This window comes from Malania oleifera, chromosome 1 (assembly GCF_029873635.1).
Source record: "Malania oleifera isolate guangnan ecotype guangnan chromosome 1, ASM2987363v1, whole genome shotgun sequence".
In the NCBI taxonomy this organism is placed as follows: Eukaryota; Viridiplantae; Streptophyta; class Magnoliopsida; order Santalales; family Ximeniaceae; genus Malania; species Malania oleifera.
Window position 1 is genome coordinate 23598338 of NC_080417.1, and position 27784 is coordinate 23626121.

The 27784-nt window shown below is 35.7% G+C and overlaps 2 protein-coding genes across 12 annotated transcripts; both read right to left on the reverse strand.

The window, feature by feature from the left end:
* LOC131153530 (methyl jasmonate esterase 1-like) lies at positions 1-3823 on the reverse strand. The gene is made up of 2 exons (XM_058105924.1): positions 3449-3823; positions 1-63 (listed from the first exon to the last, which is right to left on the reverse strand). Exons 1-2 carry the CDS (start codon positions 3821-3823, stop codon positions 1-3), a joined length of 438 nt encoding a protein of 145 aa, XP_057961907.1.
* On the reverse strand, positions 3226-27686 carry LOC131146073 (uncharacterized). 11 transcript variants are annotated; one of them, XM_058095394.1, is made up of 16 exons: positions 27398-27619; positions 27232-27294; positions 27048-27101; positions 26872-26961; positions 25669-25714; positions 24930-25543; positions 23615-24094; positions 19423-19484; positions 19194-19299; positions 18949-19028; positions 18215-18550; positions 17241-17289; positions 16989-17127; positions 16799-16848; positions 16532-16637; positions 3226-4117 (listed from the first exon to the last, which is right to left on the reverse strand). In XM_058095394.1, the coding sequence occupies exons 1-12, from the start codon at positions 27461-27463 to the stop codon at positions 17244-17246; spliced, it is 2043 nt and encodes a 680-aa protein (XP_057951377.1). In that variant the 5' UTR covers positions 27464-27619; the 3' UTR covers positions 3226-4117; positions 16532-16637; positions 16799-16848; positions 16989-17127; positions 17241-17243. The 11 variants fall into 11 exon arrangements, with proteins under 11 accessions (XP_057951377.1, XP_057951354.1, XP_057951396.1 ...); XM_058095371.1 differs by having other exon boundaries at positions 24930-25532; positions 25628-25714; positions 27398-27617; XM_058095413.1 differs by lacking the exon at positions 25669-25714 and adding an exon at positions 25628-25668 and having other exon boundaries at positions 16532-16848; positions 16989-17289; positions 24930-25532; positions 26934-26961; positions 27398-27618.
* Positions 27687-27784: the final 98 nt, after the last annotated feature.

The window sequence follows — 27784 nt, forward strand, 5'->3', positions numbered from 1 at the left end:
CTACATTTTCCAACTCAGTTCCTCCTGGTTGTCTTTTGGCTCCAGCTCTAACAATTGGTAGAGCTGGAGCCAGAAGACAACCAGGAGACAACTAGAGACGCGTTGCAAGCTTGGAGCTGAGTCAGAAACGCGGTGGAATTTATCTTTCCATTAATCTCTTCATTATAACTTCCATTTGCGTTGATTTTATTTAATTATGATTTAAATTCCAAGCCCTATAAATAGAGGGCTGTGGAAGATGTAAAGCACAGTGCAAAGAGAGCACAGAGAAGCTCATAGAGAGCAGAGAGGAAGAAGGGAGGAAAAGAGAGAGAGAGAGAGAGAGAGAGAGAGAGAGAGAGAGAGAGAGAGAGAGAGAGAGAGAGAGAGAGAGAGAGAATTGTAATATTTTCCGGAGATAGTGAATACTTTGTGTGTGCTCCGTGGACGTAGGTCGTTATTGACCGAACCACGTTAAATCTTTGGTGTCACTTTGATCTGGATGCTCACAGGTTCTTAACAATTTTAAACTCATCTCTATGATGTAAGAGCATTCATCCTATAATGGGAAAGGTTGAGTTTTTAAGACTCTTAGTGATAATCTATATCTCTTATGAGTGGGGCTTTAGAGTTACAGGGGCACCCTTGATAAATTTCACTTATGTGACCATGAGAAAGGAGCCACTCTTTATGAGAATTGAGTTTAATCTCAAATATGCTCATGAAACTGGGATTAGCACAAGGCCTAAACGTGCTGGCTGTTAAAGCTCATATCAACATCTAGATCATTATATGTGAGCAGTAATACTTTATTTTCATTAAGCAGTCATAGTTCAAGTCTAAGTCTACTACTGATTCTAGAGTAAAGATTATTGTTCACTAAGTGAAAGTTCAATGTAGAGCACACATTTATTATGCATAATTATCCCTCATTTGGCTATTAAACTCTCTACATATATGTTGCATACATAATATTAAAATAAGGGGGGAGGATTGTTAGTTTATTTTAATATTATACTATCAAAGAAGATTAATCATTTTGGAATTAGACTTTATTCAATTGAATCCTTGGAAAGGGCATGTATCTTGGAGTTAGATTTTTAGATAATTGAATCTTTGGAAAGGGCATGCACTTTGAAGTAAGACTCTTATTTAATTAAGCTTTTGGAAAGAGCAATACGTTAGAGTTTGATATCTATTTATTTAGATTTTTGTTTTTTGTGTTTCTTAAATTCGATATATTAATTATACCTTGTTTTTAGGTCTTGTATGCCTATAAATAACCTAAGGAATTGGCTCATATATATACATACAATTCCCTTCACATCACTATTATCATACTACTTTACATTTAAGAAGCTGACAGAGATCAAAGACTTATTGATTTTGTAGTGCAGAGATAAGAGTTTGGCTGAATCTTAGCTAAACAAGTGGGAAGTGGATGGGCAATTTCAGTGCTCTGAGGCTTACCATTTCTGGAGATTAAAGGAAAGGAATGTCCCTTGGTAGAAGTTGATCTAGAAGAATGTTCATGTGCCAAAACACTCTTTTGTTCTCTGGTTGGCTGCAAGCGGGATGTTGTTGACTTGTGACAAATTTAGTGGAAGGGGTGGATAAAAATTGTGTGTTCTGTGGTAATGAGTTGGAAACACTTGACCATTTGTTCTTCAAGTGCAAAATCTCATCTACTGTATGGGACTTTATTAAGAGATGGTTGGGATTGACTATGGCCATGACACGATCAAAGCTAGTCTTAAATGGCTCCTCAAAGAAGGAAGAAGCAATGGAGTACAGGCAGTAGCCAAAAGAGCTTGTATTGCCATCACGGCTCATTGTCTATGGCACTTTCGCAACAAGAGGAGATTTGAAGGAATTGTCACCCACCCAGATGCTATTGTAAAAGTGATTCAGACTTTCACTTTTAGAATGGTGTATGATAAATTTCCCTTCCTTTGTACTTAAGTTGTAGTTACGTTGAATTATGAGCCCCTGGGAATGCCTAGGTTTTAATGTATTGAGTGGTAGTTATACGACCCTGGGGTGTCCCAATTTGAGTTGTATATGTTGTTCCTTGGTTGTGTGTGAGCTTTGGGCTCCTTTCCTGGGTATGCCCAGAGTATAATTTGTACATATCTATTTTAATCTATAATTATAATTTTTTAATTAAAAAAAAAAAAGAAAGTATAGAAAGTTTGACAACTTAAGAAAGGTATTCTTTGTGGAGCTTTGAACTATTTTATTTTTGCACAATTGGATAGTCATACCATTTAAATTGGGTTGTAGTATCCTCAAGATAAAAGTGAAGTTCTGCTGCACTTGTTCGTGTGTTGCCTAAATCAAAAAAATTCCAAAGGACTTGAATCTCCTTAATAAAGAGCGAGATATCTGTGTCTCAACCTAATTATGAATTTGTGTTTGTGTTTGATATGTATTTAAGTTTATATATGCTTGTGTTTGATTTGTATTTAAGTTTATATATACTATATTCCTAACACTAGCTGTCACACGTTTGTTACTTAGATTTTCCCATGCACAAACAAGGCGAGATACAACCCATTCATTTTAGGGTAGCTTAATCCAAAAACTTTTATCCATATATGACAAGACACAAGTTCTGCTTTTTACGATGCCTATGAACCAACTAAGGAGGGCAAAATCGACCTTAAAGGTAGTGCTATACACATCTTAACTGATTAATTTTTCTAATTCTATTTATTCACATCTCATTTTTAGATTTGTTTTTCATAATCCATTCATCTCGAGTCATGTAAGTTCATGATGTTTACAAGGCTATATGTTTATATTCTACCTATAATTCCTTCTTTTCTTTTCTTTTTTTTTAAAAAGATATGGATAGGTACAAGACTTTGGCATACCACAACAATACCTCGAATTAGAGTTTGTTAGTAGGTACAGCATAATGTAAACTTTTAATCTAAGAAAATCTATGTTTTTTGATTTGTTAATAACTTCACATAGATTTTATGAAAAACAGACTAGTTTTATACCAAATATATAATTTTTCAACCCTCCTAATGATATATCATCACTGAAATGGACCGCCATGGTGGCTACTTTTATTTCAAGCCTCCAAATCCATGTTAAAAATTTGCTACCTAATATTTACATGCGAAATTGAATTTCGGGATATTTTGGCTTGCGCAGGCTTAAGTTATTCCAATTGTCCATTCCAATAAAAATAAAAATAAATGCTAGCCCTTAGCAAATGTAAAAAACATAAACACGAAATCAAAATTTGACAGATCAATATACTTCCAAACGGAAATTTGTTTGCATGAAATCATGTATGATTAAACTTGGAGATCAAAGAAAAGGAATTCAAGACATACCCACAAAAATCAATTATATAAATCGACCTAACAAATATGGAGTCTTTTAAAATATTTCATATTCAAAATCAATAATTGAGAGAGAGAGAGAGAGAGAGAGAGAGAGAGAGAGAGAGAACCTCTTCATTAAGTGTATGAACAGTGAGGCTGGGACCGGGCATAATAGCGGCAACAAAAACTGCAACAGCAATTTTCTGAGGGAACCTCTCCATGGCAACAGAAATAGTGGCCCCGCCCTTGCTGTGACCCACCAGAATCACCCTCTCCTCCGGCAGGACTGGGAGGGAGTCCAACAATTCCCTCAACGGCTCATAGTGGTCCGACACCAACCGGAGCTGGTCCAGTCTCTTTGGATGCACCCCAGAAGCAGCCATGTCCAAAGCCGTGACTCGGTGACCTGCCGCTCTCAGCAGCGTTGCCACCTTGTACCAACACCATGCCCCATGGCAAGCTCCGTGAACCAACACAAAATGCTTCTCCTCCCTTTTCTCCATCTCCAGCAGGCTCCCTCCACATTTGAACTAGCAATAAAGCAGTTGATTTTATAATCATTCGAGACTCAAAAGTCTTGTGATCCTAAATGCAGCTGAAGGCTGAGAATCTAGCCTCGCATTGGCCAAACTTTGTGGCTAATTTTGGGTCCACATGTCAGTTTTATGTCAAGTTCAATCATATACTTGTCTTCCCTGCTTTCATCTATATGGCAAATTTTCTGCATGAGATGACTTTTCCTTTTGTCCTGAAGCAGGAAGAACCCCTACGGAATCTTCCCTTCCACTTCAAATCAGCTGGAACAATTCAAGAGGAATGATGTTTATGTTAGCCTAACAAAGCTTAATCTCGTTTTGATAATGACAAACCAAGACATCTAATTATGCTAAAGTGTGTATACAGGTATTACAGTATAAAAGCACAATAAAAGATGCAAAATGGAAAGTCATGAAACATACAAGAAAATGAAAGATGGCTATTGACATGAAACTTGGATGAAGACCAAGCTTATCATGAAGACCCAAATAGTTTATCATGTGTATTGTAAAATAGGTTTTAGGTAAATACATCTCAATTGATTTTTGTTACGAAACTCTTAGGTGACCTAGCTGGACCTTAAGTATTTTACATTCTTGGAAAATATTTTTACAAGTCCAAAAGATTATTTCAAAAGGTTAAAATCATTTTTAGAATGAAAAACATAAAGGAATTCATACTTTAGATGTTTGGGATTGAGGCATTGTGCTCAGTCGACTGAATGAGACAGAATCTAAACACTGGTCTAGCATCAGGGAGCAATTGGTTCAGGTGACTGAACCTCAGGTTCAGTTGACCGAATGGTTATTGACAATTTTGAAATTCCTAATTTAATTGGTTCGGACGACCAAACATTCAGTTCAGCCGACCGAAGCGCTGAGACTACTCTGCCTAGACCAAGGAGAGAGGTAACTCCACCTAAATAAAGGAGAGAGGCGACTTCGCCTATTGAAGAAGGTTTTGCAAAAGGCTTCTTTGCCTACTAAAAGAGAGAAACTTCGCCACCTACTGAAGGAGGGATAGTAAATCCTCAAAGCAGGTTGCTTGAGGCAAGGACATAGGCACGGCCGCCAAACCTTGCAAAAAATATGGTGTCACTCTCTACCTTAACTTCTTATCTTTCTAAGCATATTTACTTTGATTTGTATCTGCTATGAATGCTGTGAATATTTTTTTTGATTGAAATCTGCAATAGTTACAAATATCATATTAATTTAATCTGCTGAGAATTTTATTGTGTTAGTTTATCATTTATTCAAGTTATAGCATAAATTATCTTGTGGCAGAGCATATTTTTATTAATATTAATCTACTGTGAGAATTGTCAATATTGTGTAGTTTGGTTTCATATTGAAATCTTAACTTAGACTCTTTAGAATTTAAGGAAATATAAATTGATAAAATTACTTGTTGAGAATACTGATATTGTTATGAAGTTAGAGTACTTGTAAAATTAGATTAAAAATTGATTAAACTTTCGCATAATTTTTAAATATCCAATTCACCCCCCCTTTTGGGACCACACCTCGACTTTCAATTGGTATCAGAATCTAGTTGTAATAAATCCTAATAAGTAGTTGCATAAAGATCTAATGGCAAACCTAGGTGTATCCCCATTTGGTGAGGGTCAATCCTCCACTAGGCCTCCAATTTTCTACGGTGTTAATTACACCTTTTGAAAACAATGGATGAGAATTTTAATTCAAACCATGGATTGGAGGGCTTGAAGAGTTATTGTTCAAGGCAATTATGTGCCAAAAAAGTTCAATGATAATAAAGAAGTTCCAAAGATTGAGAGTGACACGAACGAAGTTGATAAGAAGCTTATGCAAATAAACTCTAATGCCATGAATGCCCTATATTGTGCATTAGGCACAAATGAATTTAATAGGATAATGACTTGTAAGAGTGCTAAAGAAATTTGGGAGAAGTTAGAAATAACTTATAAAGGAACCGTAGACGTTAGGGATAGTCGTATAGACTGCTCACTAATGAGTATGAAGCCCTTCGAAATAACCATGATGAATCCATCTCTAGTATGTACACTAAGTTCACTCATATTATAAACTCTCTCAATGCTCTTGGAAAGAATTATCCCACCTATGAAAGGATTAAGAAAATTCTTAGACTCCCATCCATATGGGAACCTAAGGCTACAGCCATAACAGAAGGTAGGAATTTGAAGGCAATGACTCTAGACAAGCTCATTGGGTCACTTCTCATGTATGAGATGGCTATTAACGAACGAGCAAGTGACAACCCTAAAGCCAAGAAATCCATCGCCCTTAAAGCTTCCAAGGAAAGCTTCTAGTGATGAAGATGAAGACGAGATGGATGTAAATGACATAGCTTTTATGACCAAAAGACTCAGAAAGTTCTTCAAGAAGAACAAGAAATTTACAAGAAAATTCTGGGACTCCAAGATGAATAAAGGAGAGTCAAGAAGAAAGGAGTCAAAAGTAGAACCACCTACTTGCTACAATTGCAAGGAGGTTGGACATTATAAACCAGAGTGTTCACTACTCAAAAAGGACTCTAAGAAGAATAAGAAAAAGGCTATGAAGGCACTACTTGGGACGATTCAAGCTCAAGTAGATCAAAAGGCGAATCAAGTGACTAAGAGGTTGTGAACTTCTGATTTATGGCATGGAACGACGATGAGGTACAAAGTTCTTCTTTGAACTCATTTAATGATTCATGTAATGAATCTAGTGATGAATCATATGATGAATCTAATGATGAAATCATGCCATCTTATGAGGAACTGCAAAAAGAGTTATACAAGGTTCATAAGATTTTGGTCAAGGTGTCCAAAAGAAATAATTCATTGAAAATGAAAATGAAGCGTTGATAAAAGAATTAGAAGCTCATAATATTGCTGAAAAGGAAAAGGACTTAAAAATTAATATATTAGTAAATAAGACTGGAAAATTGACAAAAGAGCTAGAAGACCTAAAATCCCAAGCTACTCTTGAAAATGAGAAGGATTTGAAGATCACTAGCTTAGAAAGCAAGGTTGAAGACTATGCTAAGATAATCCATAAATTTACGAAGGGAAAAGACAATTTCGATAAGCTAGTAGGTTCACAAAAGATGACCTTGGATAAAGAAGGCATTGAATTCAATGACAAAGAGAACAAGAAAAAGAAGAATCTCTATATGGGATACTTTGTAGAAGAGTCAAAATTCTATTGTAGCACTTCATTAAATAATGTTTATACTCACACTACTTGTTTCTTATGCAAAAAGAAGGGTCATATCAAATTTGATTGTCCGTTTAAAATAAGAAGTGTAAAAACCAAAAAAGTTTGGAGAGTCAAGGAAACATCTAGTGTTAACCTCTTGAGACCCAAGGAAGAATGGGTACCAAGAAGATTTACAAAATCTTTAAAATACATCTTCCTTAGGACTTAGGATTAGTCATCTACTAAGGATTCAATAGATTCAACTATGCCTAAATGAAAAGGTTTAGTAATGATTGTATAATGTCTTGATAGTGGATAGCGTTTAAGATGTCAAATGCTAGTATATGCATCTACATTACTAAGGACGTTAGAGAACTTAGCCAATATGAGAAATTCAAATAATAAATCCAATATATTCTCCTAAATGTGTATATCATTACTAAGTGGTTAATATATACGAAAAGTATTGGCTATAGCTCAAGGGATGAGATAGCATGCTAGCTTAGGACTGGAAAGGAACTTGTCTCCACATAAAACCAAAAGATATCATCACTGCTAATTAGGTAATGGTTAGAATATGCTTATCATGCTTAATCCACAAGCATGAAAATATTAGGCTTATTTTTTATAGAAGTCCATACTCCCTATTCCGCTCTCAATTTTTTTAACAAATACTTGGTAAATCTCTACATAGGATAACTATTGGCTCTTCACTTTAAATCATAATTGTTCAGCACCTTAGAATCCAAAAAATTCTTTGAGCAAATCAAAGATGAAATTGGTGAAGACAATTTTGGACGTTAGTTCCTAGGCCTATTGATCACATAAAGTATTGGAAATGAATGTATATGAAAATGGCATTGTTGGTTGCAACCAAGCAAGGTTGGTTGCACAAGGTTTCAATTAAGATGAATGCTTTGATTTCAAAAAAACCTATGCACCAATAGCTAAATTGGAAAGCCATATGGAATTTGGTCATTCGTATGCAAAAAGAATGATTTTAAATCAAAAAGGAGAGAATTTGAAGCAAACTAGGCTTATTACACTATAGGTAAGTTGTTTGAGGAGAATTAGTTTATTAACTCAAGTATTCTGGGGTAATTTTAAGTAATTGGAAAATTCAAGACATTCAAACGATCGAACAGTACACTCGGTCGACCGAACCACGAGGATTTAAAAACTTACCCTCGCGTAATACCCTAAATTTTTGCCTCTTCTGTTTCCCGAACGTCACTCCTCTCTCACCTGAAGGTGTGTCCCTTCCTGTTCAATCTTCCTAAGCTCAGATTTCTCCTCTGGATTCACGATTTCTTTGCACTCAAACTCCAAAACTATGTCTAGAAGAAAGAGTCTTGCGAGAAAAACTAACAGGTCAAGATGATACCAAAAGTATTCATCGTTGGCTCTTGACGCCTAGAGCCAAGAGAATTTATAATGAGCATCTTCATTCCCTTGATCCTATTCTTGGTAAGATCCTTAACATTCCATTTATGCAAGAATACTTCCCAAATATTCTTCATAGGTTTTCAGATTTGGGATGGGGTAGGTTTGTGTCTTATCAACCCCAAGGGGTTTATCCAAACCTTGTGCACCTTTTCTATGCCAACTTAGGTAAAGAGAGTGAAAACTACACTACTCAACTCATGACCAAACATTTTACGCTCATAGCCAACAACATTGCTACTAGGTTCAACCTTTGACCCTGGAGATTTTGAGTGTCCTAGAGTTGGACCTACCTGGATAATGGAACATGATTTTACCCCCCCAAGCCTTTCTGCATCTTGTTTTAACTGAACAAAGCAATAAATTTGGGCATCCCCCCTCGTACAAAAATTTGACTCTTGAAGCAAAAATCATCCACCTTCTCATCACATACAACATTCTTCCTCAAAGTGGTTTGAGAGACCATCTTTCATACTTAGACTATTTTGTGATGTGGTGTATTTACACTGGAAGGCGTCTGGATCTTCCCTCTCTCATCATCAAATGGATGATCGCCAAGGAGGAAACCCGAAGAATCATTCTTCCTTACAGAGGGGCTCTAAACCTCATTTTTGAACATCTTGGGGTTGCTCGTCCTTCTACCCTATTTGTTAGATGAAAAGCATATGATAAATTCTCATTTACAACCATGAAACAAATGGGATATGAATTAGCTAGAGTACTTGGTTGGATTCCCAAACATCGTCCACCTCCGTGAGATGATGCGGGTATGGAGGAGAAACGAGAATATGATGGTAGGGATGATCCATCTAATGTGGAGCCACCTGCTCCTGCTGGTACAACCACTACTCCTCCTGATTATGCCTCCCTCCAAGGAACTCTCAATGATCTTCGTCGACATATGGATTTCCGATTCGACACAATGCAATAGGATATCCACTCCAACTTTCGGTCCTTCCACCAGAGACTCTAAAGGCTTGAAAACAAAATGGGTGGTGTTTCCTCGTCTAAAGGGAAAGCACCTATGGAAGAAAGCTCGAGTGAAGAGGACGACAAAGATAATGAGGAGGATGAGAGCTCATCCAGTGGAGATGATATTGATGAGAATTAGATGAGAGTGTGTTAATTTTTAGGATGAAAACTTATTGTATTCTGATTGTACTTGTTTAGTTTATTGTTATTTGAAAACAGCTTGGTTATGCATGATTACCGATATTAATATATATATATGTTTGGTTTGCAACCACTATGTGTTATGTGCTGGAAATGCTGACTGTTTTCTGCATACTGATTTCTAAATGTTGGTTGAGACATAATGTTGAATATTGGAAGACTTCGGCTGATTTATGTATGATTGTCACATACTGATGATGGTTATATCTTTGTAAACTGCTACTGATTGGCTATGCAAAATTCTTGGTTAAGGAAACTAAAATGACTGATTATATATATATATAGATTTTCAATGAGCTTATATTGAGCAGAATGTAAAATTGCACTTAGAACACTGAAATGACTCAAACTTGTATGCTGATTTTTGTTCAACCTTTTTGCTGTTGTCAAAAGGGGGAGAATTTTTTAAGCAAAATGTAAAAATTATTATAAAATACCTTTTTGAATTCTAAGTAAAAATGGGGGAGGATTATGATTATTAATAAGGTTATATTTGGGATAAGCAGAAGACTTTTTGAAAGCTAATAAAAAATTGAGCATAAATGTCATTAAATTAAAAATTATAAGTCTTTATCTCAATATGCCTAATTGTTTTATGTTGCTTAATACTATGTTTATGCATATTGTGTGGGAGCGCCTTATCAAGGTTACCTCATTTTGCTCCTTATTTGTCATCATCAAAAAGGGAGAGATTATTGGACTAACAAGGCTTAATCTTATTTTGATAATGACAAACTAAGATATCTAATTGTGTCGTTAAATGTGTATACAGGTATTACAGTATAAAAGCATAATGAAATATGAAAAATAAAAAGTCATGAAGCACACAAGAAAATGAAAGATGCCTATTGGCATGAAACTTGGATGAAGACCAAGCTTGAGAACATGAAGACCTAAATAGTTCATGTGTATTGTAAAATAGGTTTCATGTAAGTACATCTCAATTAATTTTTGCTACAAAACTCTTAGGTGACCTAGTTGGACGTTAGGTATTTTACATTCTTGGAAAATATTTTTACAAGTCCAAAAGATTACTTCAAAAGGTTAAAATCATTTTTAGAATGAAAAACAAAAAGGAATTCATACTTCAGGATGTTCGAGCGACTGAGGCACCATGCTCAGTCGACTAAATGAAGCAGGGTCTGAACAATGGTCTAGCATCAGGGAGTTGGGGCGACCAAACCTCAGGTTCAGTCGACCGAATGGCTACTGCCATTATAAAGTTCAAGACACAATTGGTTCGGGCGACCGAACCTCAGGTTCAATCAATCAAATGGCTACTGTCAGTTTTGAAATTCCTAATTTAATTGGTTCGGGCGACCAAACATTCAGTTCAGCCGACCAAAGCACTGCGATAAGTTTCGCAAACAACAAAAAATCTTTTCGATTCTCAAATATTATGTTACCAAAACACGTACAACGGCTATAATTCAAACTTTCATATAAATAGTTAACCCTACACGTGTTTTAGACAAGAGATTAGACCTATTATTGAATATTAAGTGTGATTTGCGCCGTTATTGCTAAAAGCTTTTCTATGTTCATATTTTCAAGCTCAAAGCTTTTCAAAACCAGAAAACCTAGCCTAACTCTTCGAGCTTCATAGCAATATTATTCTGAGAGTGTATTAGATTTGATTGCGTACGCATCTGCTCTATTTAGAGAGTTCTTTCTATACAAACTCATTTTGATTACTTCCTTGTAACAAATGAAAGGGAATTTTCACTTGAGAGGCTTCTCCACCTATTGAAGGAGAGAGATAACTCCACTTAATTAAAGGAGAGAGGCGACTCTACCTAGTGAAGGAGTGAGGCTACTCTACCTAAACCAAGGAGAGAGGTAACTCCACCTAAGTAAAGGAGAGAGGCGACTTCGCCTATTGAAGAAGGTTTTGTAAAAGGCTTCTCCGCCTACTAAAAAAGAGAAGTTTCTCCACCTAAAAAGGGAGAGATAGTGAATCCTCAAAGCGGATGGGTAACCCGTTTATTTGGCTCCTATATATATATATATATAAACCCACTAACCCTACTCGGCTGCTACCCTACTGAGATAAAACATAAAATGATAAAACCCTAAACCTAATTCCTACGGGCCGCGGCTGGCAGGCTGCCTCCTGCTGCTGGCTGTTGCGAATCTGCGATCCACTCCTCGAGTCCTAGCCTCCTTCACAAGTTTCAAGCTCCAGCTCCACAGACCACAGTCTCCACTCCGTAGCTCCATTGTCATGTGGCGGTGCCCCTACGCCCTTGCCCATTCTGCCAAGCATGCTCGCCTCTCGCCGCTGCTCTCCCTCTCAAGTCTTGGCTCTCACTCTCAGTCGACAGTCGCCGCACACTGTTGCCTTTTCTCAAGAGTCAAGTGGTCCAATCTCACAAACGGCAAATCCTCTTGCCTCTCACCACTGCTCTCCTCTCGAGCCTCTGTAGAACCTCTTTCCAGTCGCCTCAATCCGTCTCACTCTCAGTCTCCCTCTCACTCTTAGCCTTAGTCTTCCTCTCACGATCTCACCCTCAATCTTGCCCTCTCTCAGTCTCCCTCTCGAGTCTCGGCACTCACTGTCAACAGTCTTCCACTCTTCCTCTTTGAGTCTCTCGGCTCTCTCAGTCTTACTCAAATGTGCAAACAATTCTTTTTTACATTTAACGTTTTCTTTTTAAGATTTAATAAATAAAATAAGTACTTTTCTCAAAAAAATAAACTAAAAAATTAAAATATATAATTATTTTTTTTAAAATAGGTAACTTGTGACTTGCCCGTGTGTTGGGGTTAACATGATTGTGACCCTTTTAGCCTCAACCCATTTACAACTAGACCATTTTATGATCCGGCCCATTTACAACCCGCCCAGACCCGGCCCGTGAACCCGTTTTCCACCCCTAACAGTGAGGTATAAACAACATATACCATTATTAAGTGGACCTGACGCTGCAAGATAAACTGCGGGGTAACAAGCCCACACACGTACTCCCCAATCAGAAGACTGCATCCACTCTCACATTACTGCATATCATGAAATGTTTATGGCTACACCAGGTTCCCATTCTGAACATCCAGATGAATGGGATAAAACCTCCTTCTCACCCAATTAAATTGTAGATTCTCATTCAGCAAGTCCCCTAGAAATGAATAGTCACCAGAAATGGCAGTCCATGACACTGCATTTTTCTTACTAATGTTTGGAATATGTTGGAACAGGAATAGAACGAAATAAAAAATTATATGATGAACATGTAGAAATATAGTGATCAATGCCATTCAGTGTTCTTATCCAAAAGAACAAACAGTTCATCAATTCTTGTATCAAACACGTCGCTTAACATGAAATGAAATGATTTACTTGGCTTATATAACCTCATATAATTGAAGTTATATTACTAACCCAAATCTGAGAACGGAATGTATTTGAGGTAAGTCATATAAATCACTTATGCAACGTCACTGCAAACACCTCTGAACTGCTGGCATTGTTCACTGGATATCCTAGTTGCACCATCAATAATCCTATGTGGTGTCAAAAGGCATTTCTTGCAGCACAGGTAAAAGCTTCTCAGCTCGCCCAAAAATCCTGTGCTAACCATATTCTAATTTCTGCAACTTTTGCTATCTAAGAAACCACATTTTTCATCACCATATCATATACCGGGTCTCCAGCCTATTGCAGTTCGCATACAGTTCTAGAAATACAAGGCACGTCTAGATTTTAAAATGTCATTGCAAGTCTGCTGGCTTTTGAGGGAAGTTTAAGAACATCAAATTTAAAAAGCAAAGTAAGCGGGCTTGAAGTTATTTCAATTGCCCATTCCTCTCCTTAGGACCATTATTCATAAAAATAATGTTACTCTTTTCAAATGTAAATAACTTGTATACAATGAAAATAACAAAAAAAATATTTGAAAACAAAAAAGTTTATAAATCAATATATTTCCAGACCAGAATTTTACTGCCTGATTACATGAAATCATGTACAATTAAACTTGAAGAGAAACGAACCTAAAAACAAATAAAATTAGGACATACTCAACAAAATCAATAATGTAAAGGAAAAAAGACATTGACCTCTCCTAAAGTTTTTCAAAAAGACGGGGAGCTTGCTTCACATTTCAAAAATTCCATAGACCTTTCTTGTGGTTTTGAAAAAAAAAAAAATGAGGCAAGCCTTCTTGATGTTCGAAAAATCCTAAAAAATCTCCCTATGGTTTGGCAAAAGGCAAGGACCTCCCCTAATATTTGGCAAAGGACAAGTCACGATAGGGTATGAGTCCCAAAAATTAAATTTCAAAAAAGGTCCGGGATTTTAGAAACCCTACGAGTCCCAAAAATTTAATTTCAAAAAAGGTCTAGGATTTTAGAAACCCATAGAAGGAAAGCTTCTTTGGGGAAAGTCAAATAAGAAAGTGTGGGAACCCAAAGACTATTGATGAATGGGAAAAGAGAGTGTCAGTCCAGGTTTTTTATGGGTACATCAGCTAAACCATACATCGACAGAAGGAAGGACTGGAGACAGAAGGAAGGACTGGAGACCTTGGATCATTTTATGGTTGGCCTTATCAATGGTGTGACTGAGGATGTTATCCTGGATTTCACTTGGGAGATTCTGGACTAGGTTTGAAAGAGACAAAGCAGATGAGGAGGCCATGAGGGAGAGAACCTGAGGATGATAGGCATAGTTGTCAAATAGAGACTCGAAAGATCGTGAATCAAAATTCCAATTTTAGGAATTGAGAATCAAAAATCGGATTGAATCGTAAGATTCAGTAGAAATAACCAAAATCAATTCTAAATGACATGCATATATTGATATATGGACAAGAAGTAAAACAGTAAAACACATTTAAATTTTGACAGTAGAAAAAATTCATATTTCATGTGTATGCTTCTTCTAAACAAATGAGATGTATGGGGGACAAATCAAGAAATATTCATAAAAAAAAAAAAAATATTAACTTTATGCTACTTGAGGGAAGAAACAAGAAAAAAATAAAAAGCTGAAATTTTGGTGTTTATCAAAAATTAAAAAATAATAATATTTCATGCATATTCTTTGCTTAATTAGAAAGAAAAAAATAAAAATTAACTTTTAAAAAAAAGATAATAAATGAACAAAGCAAAAAAAAAAACCAACTTTTGAATCTTGACAATACATCAAAAACATAAGTACCACCCTAGCATATGAGTGTTCAGCCCCTTCTCAATGGAAAAAATCGGGTCTGCCAGGATATGATAGATCTAGAATCAAGTGAATTGATGGATTCAGATTGATTCGTCAGATTCACAAGGTGAATAGGCAGATTTAGCAACGATTCATTTATTTTTAGATTCGTAGTAAGATTTGAATCGAATTAAAGTGGATTTGATACAAATCATATAAATTGAAGCAAAAATCATAAGTTTCTAACAACCATGCCCTGAGTGAGGTCCATGTCTTTTTGTCAAACCTTAAATGAAGTCTGGGATTTTTGAAAGCTTATGGGAATTGAGAAGTCTGCATCTTTTACCTAACCTCATGACGAATAAGGCAGAAACTCTTGCCCATCCAATTAATTGCATTTTCCCACACAGCAAATCCCCTACCGCTGAATAGCCACCAATTATGACAGCCAATGACACTGCATATCTCATGTCCTCACATCAAATGGAGTGGTGTTCGGCATGACATATGAAAATGAATTGTGCAACTTGGGACTCATATAATTATATAAATAACTTCCATACGTCACTGCAAGAGCCTCTTAAGAGCTGGTTTCACTAGATATCCTACTTGTCTAAGGTCATCAATCATTCTATGCAATGAAGTAGACATATCTTGCACCCCAAGTTAAAGCACCTCAGCTCACCTAAAAAATCTTGTGATAGCAATATGCCGCAGCTTACTTTTTAGCGTTTCCATCTATGAAACCACACTCTTCATCACCATATCATCAAACATTTGTTGGCATCTCAAATCTACAGAAGTTTGCACAGTTCCAGAATTTCACAACACATCCAGATTTTAAGCCTGTGAAAAGACTGTTGGCTGTAAGGAAAGTTTCTTCTAAGAGCATTGCTACTTTACAAAACAAAGGTGAATTCAATACTGAGGTGGCATTTGGTTCATGGATAAAAAATATTCCCATGGAATGACATTCTCGACAATCTCATTCACGGGAATGAGATGCTTGTATCATATAAATAAATATTTTTATCTGGTTTGTGCTGTGACATTCCCAAGAATGTACACAAGATGCCTACGTCAATGTTTGTTTTCATGTGACAATCTGGCCAAGCATTTTAAGAAGATTACAGTTATACCCTTGACCTGTTTATGAACAACATATGAAGAATAATTATCAGCACAAAAGCCTACTAAAAATATGTAACAAATTAAATCTATATCCTAAAAACTTCAAGCATCATTAAAAAAAATCATCACATAATAATCTGATTAACCAGAATAATGGAACAATATAATCTCAAAATTTGAACCATTGTTTTATATTATTATTTCACAATAATAATATTACTTTTATTTTTTAATGATTTTTATTTTAATTATTATAATATTTAGTATTATAATTATATTAATAGTTAACAATAATATCATATTAGGGGGCACCAAAGTCCATCCAGCCAAAATTGTGGAAGCAATTTAGTCCCAAAACTAGGATACCCGTAGGAATGGATTCCCATGCAACTTACCCCCTGGTTGCATGGGGATGGGATTCTCATGTTTTGTGAGAATCAATGATTCCCATGGACTCTGAGATTACTGCAACATCAAATTCTAGCTCCAAAACAAACATGAAAATCAGATGTCATGGATATCACATTCCCAGCAATGTTGAGAGATGCCGTGAAACAAACACTCCCGTAAAGACCATGAGGGTTGAGGCTAACCTTGTTTCATGCCTGGAACACAATCACTTCCTTCTCAAGGACATGGCATGAATATCCCTCCAAATCAGTTTCAATTCCTTGTCAGTGTCATAACCAGTCAGCCAGTCTGATGTTTATTTTCGACAAGGAAAAAGGTTCAGTTAGGGGCCTACTGGAATCAAATGCCTTACCAGAGAGTTATGGACATGACCAGTATCAGTCAATCTAAAAATAGGGACTGCTATAGTAAAGATCTTAAATCGATCAAGTTTCTTTGCTTGGAGCTACCTGCTGCAACAATTGCACCAGACAACAAGCACCATCCACCACCAACAATCCTACACAATTCAGTTTTTAATCATCATTTGAATTCATCAGGCAATGAACAAATATCAACTCCAAATAGTTGGCTTGTTATCTATAAACAAATGATGGACAAAGAAAAGAAACAGAATAATTAAACCCAGCCTTTGCATACCTGTTGTTCCTTCATCTACAATTTTAACCTCTTCAGATCTCTGGAATTGCAATTTTACCCAGAGATCAGATTTTTGTTTCACCACTTCGATAAAGCTTCATTCTTTCATGCATCTTCCAAGCGGCAGTGAAGAAAAAACCTTTCACGTAAAAGAAAAAATATGGAATCCAGAAAGCATTTCTAGAGAGAAACATAGTGCTGATTGACAAGGGACGCTACGCTTGAATTTCTAATGGAACCACTACACCTTACAAGTTAATAGTTTTCTTGCTTAAGGCAGAGCTCCTGGAATCTTGTTAAACTGCAAGAAAAGAGAGCAAGTAATAATTACTGCCAGAGCTACGTTTATCCCATCTTAAAATGTGAATTACACAAAAGACTAGACTGGACAAAATTACAACTTATCATGGAACCCATGAGTTCATGAGAGGCAAGAGGCATTCAAGAACTATGAGACTTATCTGTTCAAAAAGGAGAGTAACACCATGTTTGGGAGATAGGAGTTTGACTTTGGATTTGAATTTGTATGATTTGGATAAAATGCAATTCAAAATTGTACTGACTACAGAGTTTTGTTCAAATTCACACAAATCCAAATCTGAGACCTGAAATTCATACTCATAAACACAATCTAAAAGATTATATACCAGAAGTACAGAATTTTCTGTCTGCAACTCAAACAGCACAATGCTTACAACTTACAAGCATACATAAGATGGCCCATCAATCAAAACGTAAAGTTATAGGGAATACAAAGTCAAACTCCAAGTAATAAAAACTTCAAATGTGTTCCTTCATTGTATTAGAAAGGGAAAAAAAATTAATCATATCAAAATCCTGAATACTTTTTCACAGGAAAAGGCATCTTCCAAAAGTGGGCGAGTCAGACAGCTAGTTAAGATGCAGATGCAGCACTCATTTCATAGAAGAGATGGAAAGGCTTTTTCTAAAATATAAAAAATTCAAAGAAAAAAAGAAGAAAACAAAAAAAACAAAAAAAAAGGAAATTTTTTAGGGCAAAAAAGATAATTTTTTTAACTGAATTTTTTCCTTTCTAAAATCACTTTGATTCCATCAGCCATTGGATTCAATTTTGTGCGCATGAAGGAAGTTACCTCTATGCGTGAAATAGAACGAACAAATAAATAAAATGGCCACTTACTACAGCACATTGATATTCAGATTTCTTAATGAGAAAACCATATCAGTGGATAAAATAAACGCACCGTCTCAGAAGTACTCCTGGATTATAAGGAAACAAATTCTTCTGCTGAAGATTTTCCATAGAATTTTTCAACATAAGTAAACAATCCCTGGCTTCCTCAAATGGCTGTCCTCTAGTTCCACAGTTTTTGCTACCATATTTATAATCTCTTGCGCATTTCTCTTCAGGTGAAACAGGAGTTACAACACCTCTTATTTGCGCAGATGATGGTTCCAGCTGTGTACTCAGGCCATCCCAACAGACTCTTGTTTTTTTGTACTGCGATTGATCTAAAAATTCCATAGATGGAGGAAATTCGACAAATATGTGCCATGAATCACAAATTGCACGCAAGCACCTGAGAAGAAACATATTAAGGAGAAAGGTAAGAGAAAGGCAAGCCAAAATCACCATAAGAACAAATATCCAAGGATGTATTACAGGAAGAATTATGTTCAACAGTTCAAAAGAACCAATGAACCACATTTTTTTTCTCAAAAGAATCAATGCGACACATTTTTTCAGAATAAAACCACGTCAATATTTTATTTATTTGCTTATTTGTTTTTCTGAGGAATAAACCGTATCCACCAAGTGCAAAAGACACACATCTAACTGACCAGAATAAGTACAAAATATGACTGCATATAATTTTGTAAAGCTAGGTCTGGCAAAAAAAAAACAGATGCCAAATAAATTATATTGACTGCACATGGGGCATTCGCCACCTAACATAATATGAACAAAAATTGGTACCGTAAAAGGTATTCAGCACAACTGGTTCCCGTATCTTTTGAAATAAGGTAGTCAAGAAGCACCAGGTGATCATAGTGTAACTGCAAATAAAGAGGAGGTGCACATAGCTGTCCATTAATTTCTCTAAATAAATGTAGAATTTAAAATAAACAAAATCAATCATTTAGTTCAAATTGATGACATAACACTCATGCAGGAGTTGCTTCAAATGTTCCTATAGAATTTTCCAAGTGTGGTAAACTTGCCTCTGCAAGTAAGAGATGGAACAGGTGCACAGGATTAAAAAGATTTGATACATGAAAAAGTATGTCTTTCTTCACCTCCTTAAATTTCTCCCTTTCTTTGCAAACCCTACATTAACAACTCAAAAACTCATTACAAGAAATCCATAACTAATCTTATTTTGGAAAGAATATATAAAAATGCCACATCCAAATATCACAAAAAAGACAGTAGAAATTTTCTCATGCTTACCATTGCACAGCACGACGTGGCACAGTAAGCAGTTGTAAAAGCACTTCAAACAAGATACCATCCTATAGTTCAAGAAAAAGAAAGGAAATCAGAATAAAGAAGAACTAAAAAAGCATAACTAATAACGGCAACAAGATATGAAATTCAATTGAAATATTTCGGAAGCAATGTCAAGAAGCTATTGCCAAAAGTGATAAAAGAGGACAGAAATTGCCACACTTGCACCAAAAGAGAAAAGGGAAATACATTTGTCCAAATAAAACGAATGCCTTTGCTATATTCAGTTTGTTTTGACCCTTGCATCAGTATAAAGTATTATTGTATATTATATGATTCATCATGCAGGCCAAAAATATGAAAAATCAAAATCAAGAGAAAGATTCGCATATTTACTTTAAAAATGGTAACACGCCTCTGCTGTGCATGTTGATATGAATGTTATGAATGTTGTCGAACATATTCTTGTGCATGATGACGATAAGAATATTGACAATGTTGGCTATGTTGCAAATGTTGATCATGTGATAAATATAAATAACATGTTATGAAAGGCGAGCATGTGAATGTTGAACATGTTCTGTCGAGAAGGCTGTCATAATTGAATGTATCTTATTCTAGCTATGTTGCTGTTATTTTGGTGATTCCAAAACAATAACTGTAATGATTTATGCATTTACTTATTGCCTAAAATACAAGGCCCACATGAATCAAAGCATGTTTACAATTTGAGTATTGGTTATTTCTTGTACACCATGAGTCACCTCATGCAAAGCAAGAGTGTCTGCATGGCAGACCAAGCCATGCATGAATAGACTCTAGCAAAGAGCTAGCTCAAGCAATGAAATATCCAAAACTATTGTTCTACAAATTCTACCCATTGATATTTTGGTTGGATATTTCATGCTAATCTTGTTATAGTTAGTTTGAGGCGTTTAGCACAGATTATCTTAAATGTCCTCTTGGTATCACTTTCTTGGGTATCTTATACCTGAGAATAAGATTGCTATCTCTGGGAATATTTTTATTTGGATATTTATTTAATTAAGATTTTTAAATGTCAAAGTTGTGATTTTTATGCATGAGTCACTCAGCCACATCTGGTGCTATCATTTACACACGTTCCTCCATATTTTTTGGCATATATATTAGATTTGAACTTGCACAGGTTTGACTTTATCTTCTGAGCGATATGTCTTTGTAGTTGCCTAAATAGAGGAGATACATCCTTTTATAGTTCGTATTGATTTATTTGCCAGGAAACTATGTTTGTGTGGATATGGAAATCATTTGGACAAAGAATGCAATGAGGGTACATGGTTAACCCTATTTGTATGTCTAACGGCAAAAACCCTAGCCTTCTTCTTTATTTAATCTCCTTTGTGCAGCATTAAGAAATACAAAGGAAAGAACAAACAAGAAATAGACAAACTTCAAGCAACACATGCCATACTTAGAGAGGAACTCTCTTGCCAAAATTTTTCTGATTTTAGACATGAGCTACAAAGAAGAAAAGCTTACTACCTTGTCTCTCATTTAGTGAATTAAAAGAGTGATCATTGTCTCTCTATGAGAAAATTTTTTTAGTGTTCTTCATTGCAAAACATCGCTACAAGTTGCCTTGATTGTGAGTACTACAAACTAGATTAAAATACCCTAAACTGTTCAAGTTCAATGCATAAGAAAGCCTCGTAAGTTAAATCGTCCAGTATGACCCATCCTGTGCATATAGCTCTATAAGCCAACTCATGCAGCAGCTTGTAAGACATTAAATATCTGCTTCAAAACAAAACAACAAAAACTTTTGACACTTTAATCTCATAATTTTTATAAGTATCTATTTTAAGTGAGATTTATTGCATTGTCTTAAATCCCACTAGCTTTATTACTTTGTCTTGGATCAAGTATCTATTGGATCAAACTTCCATTGGATTGAATATCTATTGGATTGAGAATCGTATGTCAAGAGCACATGTACTATGGATATATTATTGCAATACGCAAACAAGTCTCTTGGGGAGTGGACATAGGTCACGAGAAACCAAATCACTATAAATTTTCTCTCTCAATTGTGGAACCCATGTGTCAAGAGCTCATGTACTCTTCATATATTGGTGGAAAATCCAAATGAGTCTCTTGGAGTGTCACAGATCACGTGAAACCAAGCCACTATAAAACTTTTGTAGCTCTTGACTGTGATTGTGATAGTGCGCTGCCTTCCAGGATTTTGTTTTAAACTTAACTTTTGCATAAAATTTAACAATTCCAACCCCGTCCCACGCCCCCCAGGGCAGCGGGTGGTGCCATAACAGGGCCAAGAGCCTCTAGCATCAGTAAGGTAGCTCCACTGTAACTTGTGCCTGAGGGGTTCAAGTTGCAGAAACAAGATTCTCTGCAAGCAGGAACCTCATGTATTGTGCTACAACCCTTTCTAAGCCTCTGGCATGAACAGAAACCCAAATTCTATTTATTTTCTGAAAGCTTCAAGTAGACAACTGCCTCCTGCCTTGTACAAATATTTATACTATGTGGTCAACATAAAACCATTCACGTTTCTGCGTTATCCAACTCAATACACTAATCCAGAATTGATGACCATGGCAAGACACATTTCAAGCCCTAATGAACAATCTTTTTCTTCATGTATGGATGAGGGAATGTGGGTTTGTGTGTGTGTGTGTGTGTGAGAGAGAGAGAGAGAGAGAGAGAGTTTAGAGTCTAGATAACAATATATGTGTTAAAATAAATTGAGAATCATCCCGAAAACTGCAAGGCAAAATTAACATAAAATATCTAAAGCTTTGGAATTTTTTTTTTAAGATATTTTTTGCAAATGCCCATCTTACCATCCAGAAGAACACAAAATCCAGTATGGTAAGAAACATCAAAAGAGACACAAAATTTCAATGGCTACATTCAAACAGCATTTTCAATTTCACTAATATAATATTCATCTAATAAATGTGCCTACTTAGCCTTCAAAAGCACAAAGCAACATAAAAAATGAAAATCTTTGGGCACATGGGAAGATGTAGAATGCTAATAAATGTCACAATTCATACAACCCATAGATATCTGTAAGGCACAATAAAGCAGCCTACGCAAAGCGCATACCTAGGCTCCCAGGTGCATGCATCAGGAAAAGACACCAGGCACCACCAATCTCCCACCCCCCCCCCAACCCCAGGGCACCCCCAACCCCACAAAAAAAAAAAGCACACTTACTGAATGTTGCCCCATTCCCAACAGAATCAGCAGTTTGTAGCCTCAACAAAGTGATTTTTTTTACTTGAAAAACCTTTTTTTTATCCTTTCCTTTTAATTTACTTATCCTTATACACGTAAACAGAGATACCCTTGCATTTGAATTCAATAAAAACACTTAAAAAATAAACTCTAGAAGAATAAAAAATCAACACTCCCATGCATAAACAGAATTGAAAATTATCAACATTGTTTAGCTATCTTTTTAATTTATGGAAAGTTTTGAGAAAAAAAAAATTAATTTAGCCTCAAAAAGATCAGAAATTAAAATAATGGAAATATTATTCTTTACAAGCTTCATAAAAAGTCTTGCTCTTTATTTGGTCAAATGTATAGGATTTTTAGATTTGGACAAATTCTGGGATAGGTCAACCCTAAAATTTATACCAGCTTGATACATAAATTTTCGAAATACTTCAAAAAGCATGAAACTCAGTCAAATCAAGAAAAGAATTTTTGTTTAAAGCAAAAAATCATATAACTAAATCCTAAATCAATAATGCAATTCTAATTATTATACATTGATTTAATTGATCTGTCCTACTAGAACAGCATATGTATTTATTGTACCATTCCTATAAACATTAATAATAAATTGTTTACAAGCTAAATACTTAATATATGAGCATTTTATATGTAACTTTTAAAATGCATGCCTCATCTTTGTAGGTGCACACTGCACCTTTTTACGTAGGCCCCAAGTGCCTTTTGCACCCTAGAGCATAACAGAACACAGGATATTAAGCAAGTTTTCACCACACTGCATATGAGCAAAATAAGAGTTTGAAAAAAAAAAAAAAGTTTTACACAAACAACACAAATGTGGAGTACTACAAATTTTTTGAAGAGCAGAAGGGACATGAAACCTAAAAACCTAAAACAATTATAGAATCCTTCAGAAGGTAGCATCAAGGGGGCAAGGTAGACAAACCTCATGCATATATAGCTGGAGGAATGAAAAGGCAAAGGTTATGCATTTCTCCACATACATTTCGTAATCCACAAACATATCAGTAGGAAGATGCACTCGAAGCCACTCATAAAGCTCTAGCAGCCCTTTCTTTCTACTGCAGCACTCTAGGTTTCTGTAGAGATCGCTACCTAAACATAAATTTTGAGTTGCACACGTACATTGCTCATTAATTCCTTGTTTCATGTTGATCAAACTAAATGAACACTTCAGGAAAATGAAGACAGCCTGTCGTTGTAAATGGCGGGAAAGCACGCGATGTACTCCATCTGACATACTCAATAAAAATGGAGAGCCTTCAAGGCAATCATTCCATCTAGACTCAGATAGCATCAAGGGTTGCCATAAAATATCTTGAAAGTATTTATGCAGAAGTTGCAACCATAAAGTAAGAACGCAATGCTCCAGAGAAACTTGGAAACTAAGCCTGATAATAATCATCTGCAGAGTACAATCTACTTAGCCCAAATAGAACAATCTACCTGACAGTATTTAAATATCTAATATACATATTTGATACAATGAAAAAAACAGTATGTGTTGATATATTTGTACAAATATTAGAATAATGTAGGCTTCCGGGGAGATATAAATCGTAACTAAAATGAAAATACAGACACAGTTGATGGAAAGCGTCTTCAATGCAAATCAGAAAAATTTTAGACAGCAAATTGTCAAAGAATTAGTTGTGCATCTATTGAAGGGGAAAAAAATTAGTAGCATTGACTTTACTGCGTACTTCAGTTCTTCTATCTCAGTACTTCTATCTTGAGTTGTTGAGCAGCAACTCAACTGTATATGTAATTCAGAAAGTTTTGGTGCACTGATCAAATTATGTAAATGTGGTGCCCCATCCCAGCCAAAGGTCAGCAAAATGACATTTTTTTTTGGAGATCTCACAAAGGAATTGTTATTTCTTAGGCATAGAATACACAATAACATCTCATTCTATGCTGTTCTTTGTGAATCCAACAAAACACACAATCAGGAGTTTTTCTATTCATCACAAGAAAAAAAACAAGCGATGTGGCATTCCATCATTTTCTGAAATTAGTTGAATTTTTTCACATTCAATAAAATTCTAACAATCATTTGTGATTTGCCCTTGTGATGTTTTTCTTGTAACAAATAGAGTTTTTCCACAATCAGCATTCCTAGTGCATGGGTGGTGCTACTGATTATCTAAAATTTTGAATCTTTAGTCCAAAAAGAAATATTTGAAGATCATTTACTCAAATTTAGATATATCAAGAAACATAATGAGATAAACTCATACCAATATTTTGTGTCTAAAGTACTGAGAGATGCAACTGTTGTTCAAACCCCCTTGCTTGCCAAGGCACCAATATAAAAGTTTGGGAACTAAGCTGATGATTTTACAAAGAACAAAATTCTCTTCTTGAGAACCACATGCGGCTACTATCAGACCACTCTGCTCAACCAAGGAACAAAATAATTGAACAAGATTTCCTAGAAATACAATTACTGATTCCTGTTGCCCAATATTTGTGGGATGTAAAGCATCCGCCTTGTAGACTCTCTCAGCCGCACCATTCAAGTCAATAGGAATATTCAGCAAATCCCAACATGTGCTTGAAAGGCAAGAAGTGAGAGAGTTTAAGTATGTTTTCAAATATTGATCATCATCCTCTTGCTTCAAAGACTTCAATATATTACGTAGAACTTGAACTACACCAGCTGCTGTCAACCAACTTGAATTTTTTAGTCTTGAGTTTAAGATAATAATACAATTGGACGAATCACTACCTAAAACTTCAGCTCCAATTGTTGAAGGTGTTGAAGAATCTGAAAGAGTGTTAGAGATGGCCCTTTCCATAGAAATGCACAACAAACAAATCAATTCACCCAATTTGCTTCCCTGCAAAACATCTGTAACTAAGCAAATGAAGCAGATAAATGGAATGTAATTGTAGCATACAAATTGAACTTTTAAGCCAGCAAAGAGTAATGTACATTTTCAGTAACAAACTTGGAAATGGCAACAAGAACATTGCCTGTCAAATGTCGAACAAATTGATTCTCAACTGCTAGAAGAACTATCTGTCCAAACAATCAAAGTAAGAGTTTCAAGCACAGGAAACCACATTACAGCAGAAACAAGGTGTTCTTTATTAATGAGACAGCACTTCAAATTCAGGGAGAGGGAAACAAACTAATTTTAACTTTTAAGGACAGAAAAAGGATAAGGTGATGCTGCTAAAGAGATGTTTCTTGCTTCAGCATACAGAGAGATCCAAAAGATTGACTGATATTTGTAGTGCTCTGGCTATTCAAATTTACTACTAAACCTATCATCATCATAACAGAATCATAGTTCATACATGTTATGCAGTTAAGTATGCAAAGGGGTTGAAATTGAAGGAAGAGTAAATCCATTTACAGGTTTGTCAACAACTTTTATACTTCGTTTTAATCCAGAATTGTGTTAAAAGATAAAGGAAAGAAAGAAAAAACCAGAAAGAAAATTAATTTTTCACCATATTTTCTTTCAATCTCAAATATTATTAAGAATAAAAATATATTCAGACATAACTGAAAATTAAAATAAGTGTAGAATAAAAATTTGCACAAAAGACACTGACCTCCCCTGAGGTTTGCCAAAAAAGGCAGGGACTTCCCCTAAGATTTCAAAAATTCCATTGAATTCCCCTAAGGATTCAAAAATGTCACAAACTTCCCCTGAAATTTGCCAAAAAGACACAAAACTTCCCTCAAAGGATCTGACCCTTTACAAAATACAAGAGAAGATTTGTGTCTTTTTTACAAACCTCAGGAAAGGTCTCTAAAATTCTTGAAACCTCAAGGGAGGCACTAGAATTTTTGACAGTGTCTTTTTGCCAAACCTCATGGGATGTTAGTATATTTTATCCTAAAAATTTTTTTCCTTGATTAAATATGTATTTTTATTTTGTTTTTCATTCTCCTTGATAAAGAAACAAGAAAAAAGTGGGTTGTTTCATATTTTCCTTTCCTTTCCTTCTTGTTCTCTAATTTTCAAACAAAGCCTTGCGCAGTTTATACATTCATAACTTAAAGCATGAATAAATCTGTAAATCCTAGTTACTAGAACTCCTTTACATTCGCGAAGCATTCACACGGTCAGTACATGAAATGAGACTTAATGGGTTTCGTAGTTGTAAATTCTACCAACTGCATTTTCAAAGAAACATTCGTTCCAGCACAATATGGAAGCTTACCAAATCACCTAGAATAATAGCCAAACACTGATGTTCGTCAGATCGAAAGCCCAAGATTTTACCGTTACACGCAGGTTTCAACACCATTCCCTATTCAAATCTTAAGTTAGTTTTGTTAATGTTCTTCTTAATAAGTCCAAGCAGTTTTTGAGGGAGAGAGAGAAAGAGAGACTGACATCTTCAGAATCAGAAACAAGTTCATCCGTCCAGAGCTGAATCTGCTTCAACACCTGGGAAACAATACATAGAAAAAGCATATTTCACAAAGCTGGAGAGATGAAACCACAGAATTTAGGGTTGAAAATCATATAGAGAAGTAAATAAAACAATGGGAGATTCACAGAACGAGCATTAGACAACCTGGGAGAGCGCAATTAGAATATTTTTCTCATTCTCTTTGGAATCCGGAACTACTTCCAGTTGCTGCAGAGATTTTTTTTTTTTTTTTAAAAAAACAATCAATCTGATTAAAGGCGAGGTGACAAACAAAAACCCTCAAAATGCAAGAAAGGATGATCAAACTGACAGTGTAAGGACGAAGAGAGTGATGAATCAGACGGAAGAGGCGAGGGTGTTCGGGATGACTGCACATTTTCCAGGAGTAATTCTCGCACTGAAAGCCAAGGCTCCGCCTTCAACACGGTAAGAGAGCTTCGATGGCTTCTTGCAAAAACGGACACACAGATGAGATGTTCCTGTTATTCCACGGCAGTCCTCTTCTGCGCTTCTTCTTCTCCTTCAAAACGCAGCGTTTTGTCTGCTACTTCAAAACGCATGTTACTCACTCTCCGCGGCTTTCCCGTAGTTGCAGCTAGGGCTGCTAATGAGCCGACTCTACTCGTTAATAGTTCGCCCCAACTCATTCATTTAGTAAAAAGAATTAAGCTCATACTCAAATTTTGAACTCATCAAA